At 38.4% G+C, this 14,360-nt stretch overlaps 1 protein-coding gene across 3 annotated transcripts in view; it reads left to right on the top strand.

Annotated features, from left to right (window-relative positions):
* sdk1a (sidekick cell adhesion molecule 1a) overlaps window positions 1-14,360 on the top strand; it is a 353,385-nt gene that overhangs the window by 254,124 nt on the left and 84,901 nt on the right. For 2 of the 3 annotated variants that reach the window (XM_079625486.1, XM_079625485.1), the window contains exons 12-15: window positions 2,921-3,023; window positions 3,290-3,463; window positions 7,956-8,092; window positions 10,327-10,474. In XM_079625486.1, the coding sequence (XP_079481612.1) occupies window positions 2,921-3,023; window positions 3,290-3,463; window positions 7,956-8,092; window positions 10,327-10,474 (562 nt within the window). The remainder of the gene's footprint in view (window positions 1-2,920; window positions 3,024-3,289; window positions 3,464-7,955; window positions 8,093-10,326; window positions 10,475-14,360) is intronic. The other variant, XM_079625487.1, reaches the window with a different exon arrangement.

Raw genomic sequence — 14,360 nt, 5'->3', positions numbered from 1 at the left:
TGTGCGAGTCCTAGTTTGCATTTTCGCCCATTTTTTCTAATTTTATTTATTTTGGACTTTAATATGGAAACACTTTTGTTAGACTGAAATCATTTGATTTTTGCATAGTCAGACTTACAAATCTAGAAAAGTGGGCTGTAGGTCAGTTTCGACCAGCATCTATTCACAACTTTGCAACAGTTGACTGAGGTGATGTGCAACATTCATATTCTATAATGCATTGTGTCATGTATTCTTGGACAGACAGATAAAGACTGTAGCTCGAAAATAAATACTTGTTCAACGCGAATGTTTGGCACAAAAAAAAATATTACCCGATTTTCTCATGCAAATCGTCTATTCAGACCAATGCATAACAATGGCAGACAGGCTGAATGAACATGCAATTGCAATGCTGACACTAGATGGTGCTTGTAGAAAAGCAGAAATACCTTGTTTCCTCACACAAAGCAGTGCTGTGCATCTTTCAATTTATGAAGAAGCACCTTTCCATAGCTCAAGGCCGCTGTACATTGTACATTACAATACATTTAGACACCCACACATAAAGTACATTACAGTCACATAGGATACATATAGTCACATTATCCAAAATGCATGTTAAATAGATATGTTTTTAACTGGGTCTTGAATGTAGCCACAGATGAGGTATTACGTAGTGCAAGAGGTAGCGAATTCCATAATTGAGGAGCATTAATACTAAATGACCTTCCACCTACAGTAGACAACCGGAAACGAGGGATGGACAATAAACCAAGTTCAGCTGATCTAAGGGACCGGGCTGGGCGGTAAGGGTAGATTAGGTCAGACAGATATTGGGGAGCAAGACCATTTAATGCTTTGAACGTTAGAAGCAATACCTTAAAGTGGATACGTGATGCCACAGGTAGCCAGTGAAGGTCATGAAGCAGAGGAGTAATGTGAGCAGAACGCCGAGTGGAGGTGAGAACTCATGCTGCAGAGTTTTGAACATACTGTAATCTTGCAATAAGTTTTTTGGGAAGACCCAGAAATAAGGCATTGCAATAGTCCAGGCATGAAGTGATTAATGCATGAATTAAGGTTTCAGCATCAGCTAAAGTGAGAGAAGATCATAGACAAGCAATATTACGAAGATGGAAAAAAGAGTTTTTAACAAGAGAAGAAATATGAGAGCCAAAAGAGAGAGTTGGATCGAATAAGACACCAAGGTTACGAATCGATGACGAAGGCTTAACATGAACTCCATCAATGTCAAAGGACTGGTCCATCCTTTTGACTGAGGCAGTAGAGCCAATCACTAATATCTCGGTTTTATTATCATTTAGTTTGAGGAAATTCAGGGACATCCAATGTTGGATGTCCCTGATACATCCAATGAGTGAGTCAGGCAGAGATGGCCTATCGGAACTGGTGGTAAGATAGATTTGAATATCATCAGCATTGCAATGGAATTTAAGTCCATGATTGCGTATGATGTCACGTGGATATATGTAGATGATGAACAATAGTGGGCCAAGAACCGAACCTTGAGGAACACCCTGTGTAAGTGAAGCAGTGGCAGATCTAAACCCTTGTATAGTGATGTAATACTTTCTGTCGCTGATGTAGGAAATGAGCCAGGAAAGAGCAGAGCCAGTGATGCCAATATCAGAAAGCCTAGAGATCATTATTTCATTGCAGACTGTGTCAAAAGCACCGCTTAAATCGAGGAGCATCAAGATGTTTATCAGCCCTGAATCCATTGACAAAATAATGTCGTTAACCACCCGAAGAAGGGCACTCGCTTGTCACAGAGAAACACTTGCTTGTCACAGAAGGGAAGTCAGTATTTACATATTTTAAAAACAATTTTGATTTTTGTTTTCGCTATGATGTTTATCAAACAACACAAAATACAAGAGTACAGAGACAAGTGAGACGCTATTCACTGTCGCTGTTTAAAATAGTCTGTAAGCGTCACCAAGTCGTGCGTCCAAGTAGGTACTACATTTGAATTTTAATTTACTTTGCAACCGTTAAAAAGATTCTACATAGTATAATAAAATTCGGACGTACTACATCCGTCATGTTGTTACTGTCACAAGACCCACCAGTATCACTTGCATCACTTCACAGACATTCATAAATCCCCTCTCATGGCCTCTGCCATGCGCACTTCCGAATCTTGGCGGAAGTAGTCATTCGGGGACTTTTCGCATACTTTTATTCAAATACTATCTATTTGGACATACTAATCTATTGAAGCAAATTTAGTTTTATGGTACAGCAGGGGTTCTGCATTTGAACAAAAAGAGCAAATTTGATTGATGCGTCAGTTTTCTTTGCAGTGCGATGGAATTGAGTTTAGAACACCTCTCCATAATTATTATTATTTTTTTATCTGTTGCATTGACGTCATGCAAATCATTGTGTTGGTCTTAACAAATGTATTAACAACTGTTGATTCAAATTAAATTGTTTATTGTTTGTCTTTTTGTGTGCAGGCCTTAACTGCACATTTCAACTTAGATTTTTTTTAACCATCACAAGCTACTGTAACTTTGACCAAACCATCAGAATTTAAATGGGGAAATACTGTTACATTTTGTTACATCAAAGACCCAGCTTTATTTCAGTGGAAATGCGTGGTTCTGGATTGGCAGAACTCGCATCAAACTTCCTTCCTTTAAGAAATAAGTAAATAAATAAATAATTAACGTCAGAGCGGAGCATGATAAACTGTTCCATGAAAAGCAGCTTCTCGGCACAGCTTAGCAAGGTGATATCTACAGCATCCAGACTTGATATTACACACTGATCAGAGCATGTAAAGCTCTGGCTTTGTCTCAGCAGGAGGGAAATGTGCTTGGCCGTTGACGTGTGAAGAGGCTGTGATACAATGAAGCATAGCCGTTCCATTAAACTCGTGCAGAATCAACAGTGTTGTGTTTTCTCCAAGGTCGCACATCCATATCCAGCCCTCCCATGGACAGACGTGTCATCAAGGGGACCACGGCCATTTTGGAGTGTGGCGCCACACACGACCCGCGCGTGGCAGTGAGGTGAGTGATGACAAAGCTGCTTCCTCTTCTCGTCTGGACATCAGAGCCCAGGGCTCCACACTCGGTTTGATTGTAATGTTAATTCAAAGTGTCAGCCCGCAGGCCTTGAAGTTGATTCAAAGCATGATCTGTAGTGTTGTACAGTTAATTTAGCGCTAATATGCTGGATATCAGTGTAATGAGCCAGCGCTGTTTCCTGCGCTCCCCCTGTGTCAGTTTGACTGTGATAGAGTTCTCTTCCGCTCCCCGTCTCCTTCACTTGGCAGGTACGTGTGGAAAAAGGATGAGGAGTTAGTGAGCCAGACCAGAGGGGGGCGTATCAGCCTGCAGGAGGGCTCCTTGCACATCAGTCAAACCTGGTCCGGGGACATCGGGGACTATACCTGTGATGTCATCTCTCAGGCCGGCAACGACTCCAAGGCGGCCCGTCTGGAGGTCATGTGAGTGACTTAGCTTCCCTTCATCTCTGAGCATTAGGCTGACTAATGCACTGTGCTGATGGATGTGTGTCACCTTCCAGGTGCGCATAGCGCATCATTTTTCACCAGCTGCCTTCGAAGTGTGAGGACGTAACTGAAGAGCATAAATATACGCTGTCTCTCAGAAACCTCTAACCCTAAGTATTCAACTTTGTCATGTAACTCATCCCACAAAGTTTCTGCTACAAACATGAATGATAACTCAAATCATGAAGCTTGTTGAGGAACGCTGTGATATTACTTCTCTAAGTGATCGGGTATATGATTTTCACCTGGTGTACAATTGAACAGACAAAAACATTTTAAGGCCTGTTCACACAATGGACAATAAGGTTTAAATAAACGTTCTAATTCTGTGAGAATAGTGCAGACCGCAACACAACTATATCAATAATGACACAGAGGAACAATTTAATTGAAATCACTTTCAGAATTATTTTTTCTAGCTGATGAACAATAAAAACATTGACAGCCAATCGGAATCCAGCCGACCTTAAAGAGCTGCATGATATCGTCTTCTACTTTAAATGCTCCTGGATACTGATTAGCTGACAATGTCTGAAAGGGATTCTATCAATATTGTTTCTCTGTGTTATGGATATAGTTGTGATGTGAACTTCCCTATTAGACTTTTAAAACTTTATAGTTATTGTACATGGTGTGAACGGGTCTGTAGGATTTTTGTTCGATTTATTGTCCGCCAGGTTAAAATCATAAACAGAACATTATTATATAGCAGGCGTGCTTGTTCCACGGTGGATTGCTATTATAATGGTGGATTTGCCAGGCGCACGCAACTTACATGATGGTAAAGGTGATTTCGAAGTCTTCAGAATTTTGTTTCCTGGTTCTTGACGGACAACCCACTTTGTCAGATGTCCTTATATACCTATGTGTCTTGCCACTATTGATCAAACAGGTTTGATCCGTCATTACTACAATTACCCTGAATAATTTGGGTAAATGTGTAAGCTACATTAATGCCTATTTTTTCACACATCTTAATGGACACCACAATGATTTCCCTCATGTGGTAATATTTTTCCTTGTAATTATGTATGGTTTGCAAAAATATGAACTGCTGCGTCTGTGTAGATGAGAGAAGCAAAGTGTATGCGCGTTGTGCACAGACTTCATTATCGCCAAAGCATGCACCCTTAAAATAGCATCTGAATGACGCCCCACTGACTTTAGACTAGCTTTTTCCTGGTCAGTGGCGGAATTGTTTTCTCAAACGGCAAAATAGCACCAGGGAACATTTGCTTCCTCTTTTCGCATCAGAGATTTTTCTGATGGGTGCTTTTGACTTGAAAGTTATGACGACCACAAAGCAATACACTAAAACCCAACTGCATTGCAATGCCCTGGCTACCAATAACAACACCATCTTAGCATTGTTGCAATGAGTTTTGCATGGGCAAGCACCACTCACATTTGTGTAAATGTAGTTGTTTAATGTGCTGTCGAGTTGTCTTTAGAAAAACTCCCTTTAACACTATACTTCCATTACACAGTATTCTTTGTTTGCGTAGCTTTCTTCTGCATTTTGTTTGTTCACCTACTGTAGCATCTGCATGCACTACTTGAGTGGGTTGCTACTCCCAGCAGGAGTGTGTAGACTGACCTTTCCTCAGTAACCTTTTTCAATGTAACCTTTCAAACTGGATTCCAACTGCTTATACTCAATTTTCATATTCATCAACAGTCTACTACAGTAATTGTAACTTTTAAAACCTTTTATTTAATCAAAAAAATTGTTTTTTCTGACTTTTCTTTGCCTTTTAATTTAGTTTGCTAGTATGCTTTTCTAATTCTCTATCCAGAAAAAGAAAAGAAAAAACATCTTTTGACCTTTTGACCAGTCTCTGAGTGGGTAGATTTCTTCATCCCGGCTATTTGAAACTCCATTTCTGATACGTGTCATCCAATCGAATCCTTAAACCCAAAATAAAAGCTAAATCTTGGCAGCGTAAACATTTTAACACCTAAAGCCTTTGCTTATGACTCTGTACCACAATATGATGAGGGAATAAAATCCCCTCAGAAGCTCTCCAGAAATAAACCGCTGGAAGACTGCAGTAACCAGCGGGTGTGTGTACTTTATGCAGATTTCATGAGGCTAATGTTGTGTGGAACTAAGACTCATTATCTGTTTGTGGGTTTTCTGGCTCCTCATTAAACTGAAGAAGATGCCGTGGTTGTATCAGATGTTGTCAGGAGGACTTTCCCCAGTGGCTGAAGTCACCCATCCGTTGTCTTTTTCCACCTTCAGCGATCACAGCCCACGCCTTTACAAAAAAACACTGATGATCCATAAATCTGAACTAAAGCATTAATACTAATACCAAGGTCGATTTTATTTTGTTGCCAGTCTGTTATTTGATAACTATATTAACTCTCTATGTACAATTATTTTTTTTAAGTGTTCAGCTTGAGTTCTCATACTATCTGTAATGGATAATATCTAACATCCTTAAGTAAGGAATAATTGACAAAGGGCCATTTAATTATTAGAAAATAATCGGGTGTGCATTATTTTCTAATAATTCAACAGACCGGAATCGATTATTCCACTTATACTACGGTTACACACCTCAAGACATTGTTCAGATGTTTGTACAGTATTTCAAGACATTTGTCAGGTTTTTGTCCTTAAAACACTCTTATGTAGGACTAATTTCTTACAGAGAGAGAGAGATTAAGCGTAAGTGAATTACCCGAGTCTGTGCGTTTCTCAACAGTGTTAGGCTGCAGCGTCTCTACTAATAGCGAAACCGTAAATTTATCTGTTTTAAGAACAGAACCGTTAGTAGTGTCGTTGTGGGTTTTGGTTCTTTTGCTGTTGTCGGCTGTAAATACCTTTGAAATAACTGAAATCATTTGGCGAGGTGATATGGAACTGCTATGCAGTTAAAGGACAAGTTCGGTATTTTACACTTAAAGCCCTGTTTACAGATCGTATCTGATGAAATAGAACGGTTAAGATTAAAATTTGGACACATGCTGCTGTCCCGAGAATTTTAGGTTTATTTCGCTTTTGTGGACCTATTTTGCCAAACACGTCACACCCGTGATTCTTCCGTTGAGAGCTTGAATAATAGACACTCCAGCCCAGTTAGTGGCGATAATGCACCTTTGCCAATTGCAAGCAAACCGCTGGCATTTCATTGAATACACAGAAGAAGCAGAAGAAGAAGCGGCGGAGTAATACCGTACCTCACACAGCACATTCAATACAAGTCAATGGAGTTGGACAAAAACTACGATAAAACCTGTTGGAATGCATCTTTTTCAGCGTTTTTTTTTTTTGGGACCGTATCAGTGAACACCCCTGACCACTCGGTGAGTTTCACGTCTTTGTAAACGAAAGTTTAATGTGTTTTTAGGAAGGAATCTTCCAGTGCACATAAACAGCCATTGTGGAGGTGGGGGGGAAAGCAAAATAAACCTAAAATTCTTGGGACAGGAGCATGTGTCCAAATTTTAATCTTGACCGTTCTATTTCATCAGATACGATCTGTAAACAGGGCTTTAAGTGTAAAATACCGAACTTGTCCTTTAAGACCTGCCTGGATCTATTTAGCCGTGCATTTTCCTGAAAATAAGTGCACACCTTAGAATGTCCGTCAACCAACCAGATTCAAGCATTCAACTTGTTCTATAATACAAGATACATTTACTTCCAAAACAGACTTAAGAATTTCTCTTTTTTATTATTATTTTATTGAAAATTTTGCAATTTACCAGTTAACATCATATTGTTACCATCATGTGAAGGATTAGCAGTCCTTTTCCCCCTTTGGAAACATCACAGTCTTCCTTCTTCAAGAAACACAAAAAGTGATGAAATCTTAAGCATGGCTGGTTCTCTCCATGGGTTTAATTTAGAGGAGAAAACAAACTTTCCAAGTGCAACCGTTGGTGCTCGGTGCCTGGTCTCAGCAGGATGCCTATGAAATGATTAATAAAGTAATCAATAAAATTATTTTAAAAAGCTAGTGTGAAGAAGAAAATCAAGACGAATGCAAATGAACGCCTGCCTCCGACTGGCTGTGAGATTCAAGCTGAATTTGGAATCACAATCTTTTTGAACATGGAGGAAGCACCAGTAGAAATATAAGAAGATATTGAAAATGGGCCAAGGGGGCCTACTAGGAAGGGCAGTCCCAAAGATAAAATCATCAACCCAAACCACAATGAACGTAGGGTAAAAATAGCGTAATACTGTTTGATTTTCATCTGCTTTTTCATGAACTGGAAAGTGTTGCAGCATTCAGATTTTATCATTTATGGCAGTTCCTAAATAAATACTCAATGAATTAACCTAGAAATCACTTCACTTTCTGTATAGAGCTGTAGCTATGTGCTAATTCTTGCTTTGTTTATGCAGCACTTATATGAGAATTGTGAAACAGCCCTTATTTTGAGTATTTGCTGTTCTCTGTCCTCACAGAGAGCTGCCACACTCGCCTCGAAACCTGCAGGCTAGCCTGAACGCCAATGACAGCCGCAGCGTGGACCTGTCCTGGATGAGACCCTTTGATGGAAACAGCCCCCTAGTGCATTATGTGGTTGAGCTCTCAGAGAACAGTAAGATACATGCAGACACACTCACAAACACTGGTTTACCCCCTTCATCCATCACTGTACCTAGTCTGGGTCAAAAAAGTTTCATTAGTACAGTACGTACTGTATATCAAACCAATTGCCATTTATTGCAAAGAAATATATTTATTTTTTTGTTACAAAAAAAATTTAACCCATTTTTCTAGTTGTCAGATGTTAGTGGTTCAAATTTGATGATCTACATTCTGCTAGGACACCAATGTTAACTTTAGGGGAACTGAGGCTGAATTGGGAATGGCATCCTTGCAGTGTGTCCGACCACTTTTTTATTTGTCTGCCCAAGTGTTTTTTTTCCATAGGGATTTTTAAAAAAAATGATTCATTATAGAGTTATAAGTCTTGAACCAAACCTAGCAGTTTTGAAAAAAAGACAAAGGGACAAGATTGTCTTCAAACAAATGTCTTCAATGATGGAAAGAACTACCTGTATACATCATTTGCAGTGCTTCATGCTAGTTTTTATAGCTGCATTGAAATAATGCAGGCTGATGTCTTAACCAAAATCATATACCAATACCGATTACCGATTACCAACCTCAGCTCACAGTAGGTCTGCCTTTAGAGGTTTATAATTTATAATTCAAAATCAATTCCACTGTGGAGAAACTGAAAGGGATTTTTACTTCCAGACCCTATACCTTTTAGGAACTCAGCCTGACTTCTAACACCCAGTAAAAAATCCCCTTGACATCACTTGATCAAAAGTTATTTGAGCCAAAGTGTCTCAGTACAGAGATATAGAAATCAAATACTTTTATAAGGTGCCCAAATACTTCTTGGGGCCACCGTATAACCATTTGCTGCGTGGCATAATTTTAAAGTGAATCCCACCCAGTGATTGAGTCGAGCAGGTGGTGTTAAAAGATCTACTGAGCTCAGTGCCTCATTCACATCCACCCATAATGCATCTGAATGTTCAGCCAGTCCAGAGCGTGCGTGCACGTCTCCACAGCATGTGCTACATGTACGTGTTGATGTCAGTTAGTGTCACCCAGTGGTGTATAAAAGGTTGCGGTATAACAGAACCTGGGAAAAAAAACTCACCCAAGTAGATTGATCTTCCGGGGCTGGAAGAGGACAGTGAGGAATGTTCCCGGAGTGGAGGTGAAGATTACTGGTACAGGGTGTAATAGGGCTGGGAAGTCCCATTAGAAACACCTTTCAGAAAAAAAGGAAGAAAAACCTTCTCTCTTGTCGACAAATTTTTTTTCCCTTCAGAGTCCATGAATTGAAATGCAATTGTTAATTATCTTCCTCATTAAGACGTCTGACACATGAAGAATTGAGTAGTACTTTTGTGTATAATCATGAGATGTTTATTCATAAAAAGATTTAAAATCTTTTGATCTAAACCTCATCTCATTGCACATTTAGTTTGGAGTCTGTTGTATAATTTCTGATGCAACATGGCTGGTCATTAAGTGTCATTAAGTATTAATGGCCAGTCCAGACTCAAGCATATTATGTAATTATGAGTGGATGACTAATTTGTGTAAAAATATCTTGACAAGTATCATGTGATTATGCTTGATTATGCACACATGCAAATTGTGCAATTTTATATAAGCCACCGTGCGTCTTTAGAAGACAGAAAACAATGTTTGGTAACACTATAATTACTTTCATTAATAACATTTACAGAAATGATTACGCTTAGCTGATCTTTAGTTAAAGGGGTTATTATCATGGAAAATGCACATGCAGACATAACTAATGTCTGAAAACATACATTAAAACCTTTTGAACAATAGTATATATTAATACAACAATATTATAACAAATATAAATGTTTATTACATGGCTTGATTGTAGAATGCGGTCTGTTATTTCTTGATAACAGACTGCTGCTAAGTTTAACACACCGTTGCCATGAAAAACAGTGCGTTACCATGGACAAGGTGTTCTTTAGCGGAAGCAATACAATCGTTTTTAAATCAATAAACTCCTTTAAATCAATATTTAGTGTCAAATTATTGATTTATTTGGTAGGTAGCCATGTAATAAGCGGGATAATGTAGAGCGAAGCGGTTGTTATAGTGAATACAACCCCTTCAGGCTGATTCAAGACCCCTCCGCGACCGTCGGGGTTGTATTCGCTATTACAACCGCCTCGCTCTACATTATCCCTTACATAAATGCTGTCCCTTGTAATGTTTGTTTAAATAGTTAGAAATGTTCTGGTCCTCGCTGTATACCAGATTCTCCCTGGAGAGTGTATTTGCCTGATGTCGACCCCACCGTGACACGGGCCATGGTGAAGGGACTCACTCCGGCCCGCTCGTACCAGTTCAGGGTCTGTGCGGTCAATCAGGTGGGCAGAGGACAGTACAGCACCGAAACCAACAGGTAGGAGGCCATGGTTGTCAACAGTTGCTTTTTCACATGTTTTCCGCCCATCATTGTTGTTGTTTTTACACTCATGCTTGGTCAATAACAGGCTTATTATGTCCCATCACACTATGGTCTGCTGCCGACCATCAAGACTGTCATTGTTTAAGTGTGTTTTCTGCCACTGATCCTCCACCCACAGTTCTCAGTAAGTCCTGCTGTGGCTGAAAGCACAACAGCGTAGGTTTTCTCTCTCAGGTTGTGAGTGGCAGGCCTCTTCTCACCTCTCGCTCTAATCAGCTGGCTTTCTCTGGCCTGCAGCTGTGGGCGGCAGACGCCTCATTCCCAACGGCTCCTCTAGAGTTTTATCTGCTCCAAACGTGCCAAACATGCAGTTTCTGTTCCAGGTGAAAAGAAGGTTGTGTGATCTCTCACCCTCAGCAACAACGTTTCACTTTTATTAAGCTGAGTGTTGAGGACGTTTTTTTTTCGAGATAGGTATATAGCAGCTTAAACCTCTTCCTTCATGTTGAATTAGCTGAAAGCTACAGTAAACAGGTGGCCGAGAGCAACAAAAGTTGAAAAGACTTTTCATTTTCAGTGGAACGATCAAGGTAAATGCATCTGCCTTTACAGCGGAAAAAGCCGTTCCTTTTACGCCGGTGTGAATAATGAAAGCGTTCTAGTAAATGCAAAGAGCTGTTAATGAGCAACCGATTTAAAGAAAACCGTGCAATCAGTGTGAGGCAGTCGGGTACATACTGTAGAGCGGAAATATCATCTCTCTGCAGACTTCACATCTATTCTCTCCCACCAATGATTACTGCCTTTTCTCAGCACCTGCTCTTCCAAAATAGTGTCATCGTGTTTTATGCCTCTCCAGGCAAAGTGAATATTGAAATCGAACTTTCTGACTTTTGAGCCCACTCTACAAATGTAATATTTGTTAGTTTGTCTTTGAAAAATATTCATGTAATCTAGGTTAATGTGGAGCACAATCTGACGAGGGGAACGCATTAAACTTTAAAGACCTACCTTAGGTTCTTAACTCTTGTTTAACCTCAATTAATGCTTAACTGTATCAGACGTGCTCACATCACACATTTAAGGGCTTTATTTGGGAAATTATATTCAAGTACAGGCAGCTAAAAGCAATTCATACCTGCCATTTTGTGATCATATCATCATGAGTAGGTTAGATCACGACTGCTCATTGTTGCTGTGGGTTTTGTTGATTTTTTTTAGCTTTTGAATGAATGCCTGCAAAAAATCCTGTATTTACAGTAAAAAAAAAATGCTGGCAGCTGTGGTTTGAAACACTCAAACCTTTTAATTACAAAAAGTATAATAATATTTAACTTAATACTTAACTTAAAAATGATTAGTGCTGGGCACGATTAATCGCATCCAAAATAAAGGTTTGTGTTTACATAATATATGTGTGTGTACTGTGTATAATTATTTTGTATATATAAATACACACACATGCATGTATATATTTAATAACAATTTGTTATTTATTTATAAAATATTTATATTTATATATAATATAAATTATGTAAAAATATATATACAGTACATGCAAATATTTCTTAAATTATATGTGTGTATTTATATACACATATATGTGTGTATATTAGATTATATTATATTGTTTGTGTATATATTATACACTTAAATGATATGTGTGTATTTATATATACAAAATTATTATACACAGTACACACATATATTATGTAAACACAAACTTTTATTTTGGATGTGATTAATCGTTGCCCAGCAAAAAACTCTGCATAGTCTTCACTGTATAAATTAAACATCCTTATTAATTAATCCTTATTAAAGTTACAAGAGTCATTCAGTCAAGAGAAGTGAGTTTTTTCTTGATCCTTAGTTGTTTGATTAACAGTAAAATCACAGCAGCAGGAATATTAGGCTGCTGTCACTTTCAGAGCAAATACATGGATCTGATATACTGAAACTGTACATATGCGTTTACTTTCTCAACTGTTTACGTTCCCTTAAGACATAACTGACTATGTTTACTAGGATGCTCACTATTTCTTGACATCATTTTAAAGGGAATTTTTCTGCTAAAGTGCAAGAAGACGTGAAAGAGAGCTCAGTTTATAATTTCCACGCTGTCGACACGCTGCGAGTAACGAAATGAACTCCCTTTTGCATCCTCTTGCCTTTGAATATTTAAATTGTCAATGCTTAAACTTTCGTGATGATGCAGCACTGACCTGTCAACTGTCCCAACCGTTGTTCACATTCATGCATTGTTAGAATTCATAAACATTTTACTGGCCAGTGACAATAATTCAATGCTGATTTTTTACTCTACTCTACCTTACTAATTTTTATAATTTTACAATTATATTTTTTTGAGGAGAGAATGTGATTCTGTGACCACAAATATTACTCTCTATGTCTCTATGGTGAATATTGCTAAAGTGCAATAAACAATTTATTTAAAACAATAAATAAAATTAAAAAATAAAGTCTGCATACTATTGCTTCCAATTATACTTTCAAATTTAAACTCACTGCAAACGTGATGAATGATCATTGCTCACAGATGTTTCAATTATGTACCTGTATTAACTCAGCTTTGGTTGTTTGTGCTTCACATCTCATTTGCATGTTTTTTCTCATGAAGTCATAAACCAAAAAAAACATTTTCAGATGCGATATAAGTTAAGATAGAAAACAAAATTGTAGGAATTGTGACTTATATGCAGGGCTATTGACTAAGACAGTTAAAAAATACACTCTTTAGAGCTATGCTGCTTCCACAGGGACTGTTAAAACAGAAAGTGGTTCTTGAAGGGCCCCATCAGTCTTCTCTTGCATGCATGTCTCCTTGCTGTGACAGACATCTGTCCATTTGGGCTTATTAAGCAGACAGAGTAGAGCTGACAAGCTCATAGAAGCACGCAAGTGCAGCTCTCACATAATGAGCCATCACCTTCCCACACCAACGCTTATTTATCTGCCGCTGTTTTATTGTCAAAAGGAGAGCTTGGCAAAATGCATTATTATTCCGTTGATGCTGGGTTCATTTTATGTTAGTTAATGACTCGTCTACTTTATATATTCAGAACACACACACATAAAAGAATGCCTCTAATGCTTTAAAAAAGGTCATAGGACACCAAAATGAACTGTATTTGTAGAAAGTGCCAGGCACTTTCCTTGTGTTGTTTATGTTCAGAGGCAGATGTTTAATAGCTGGTGGCACAGTGCAAGTGTGTAAAACAAATGTGTAAATACTGCATGGCTATAGCAAGAAAAGCTCTGTTTCAGCGAGGAGTGAGAAGTCTTTCCTTACGGCCATCATTAGGCAGATTTACAGAGCACCGTCTGAGAAAAGCTCCATGATATTGGTTATAGAGGGCATTAATTATGAAATAGACTTCTGGGAAGAAATAACAAAGTGTGGTCAGAGGTTTAAGAAGACTCTTGACAATAAATCTGAAAGGACCCAATGATCCTATTAAACTTTAATGCAGATTTAACTGTCCATTAGCACAAAACGCAAAGGGCAGATGAATATATGGGTATTATTAAGTATTCAACACTGATTCATTTTTAAACTTTGTTAATTAAGAAAATGCACATTCTGTAGGTGGAATGAACCGAGCATTGCTCACAAAATATCATTTATGTGTGATAGCAAACTAGCCTGTGGAGACCAGGCATTATGACACATTTGACATCACAGAGCCCACAAAATCATTAGCATTTCCCACAATACAAGTGTTTACTATTTCATTATGAATCTGAACCAATTGGGTTTTTTTAAGCAAATATTTTGATGCATTCCCCCATTTTACAAATGCCAGTCACTAGCATAAATGCTAGGAATCTCTACTGAGTAAAGTAATGCATAATGTTGTGT

Source organism: Phoxinus phoxinus (genome assembly GCF_949152265.1).
Source record: "Phoxinus phoxinus genome assembly, chromosome: 1".
NCBI lineage: Eukaryota > Metazoa > Chordata > Actinopteri > Cypriniformes > Leuciscidae > Phoxinus > Phoxinus phoxinus.
Note: the sequence above shows the minus strand (reverse complement) of the source record. Positions and strands in the feature narration are given on the sequence as shown.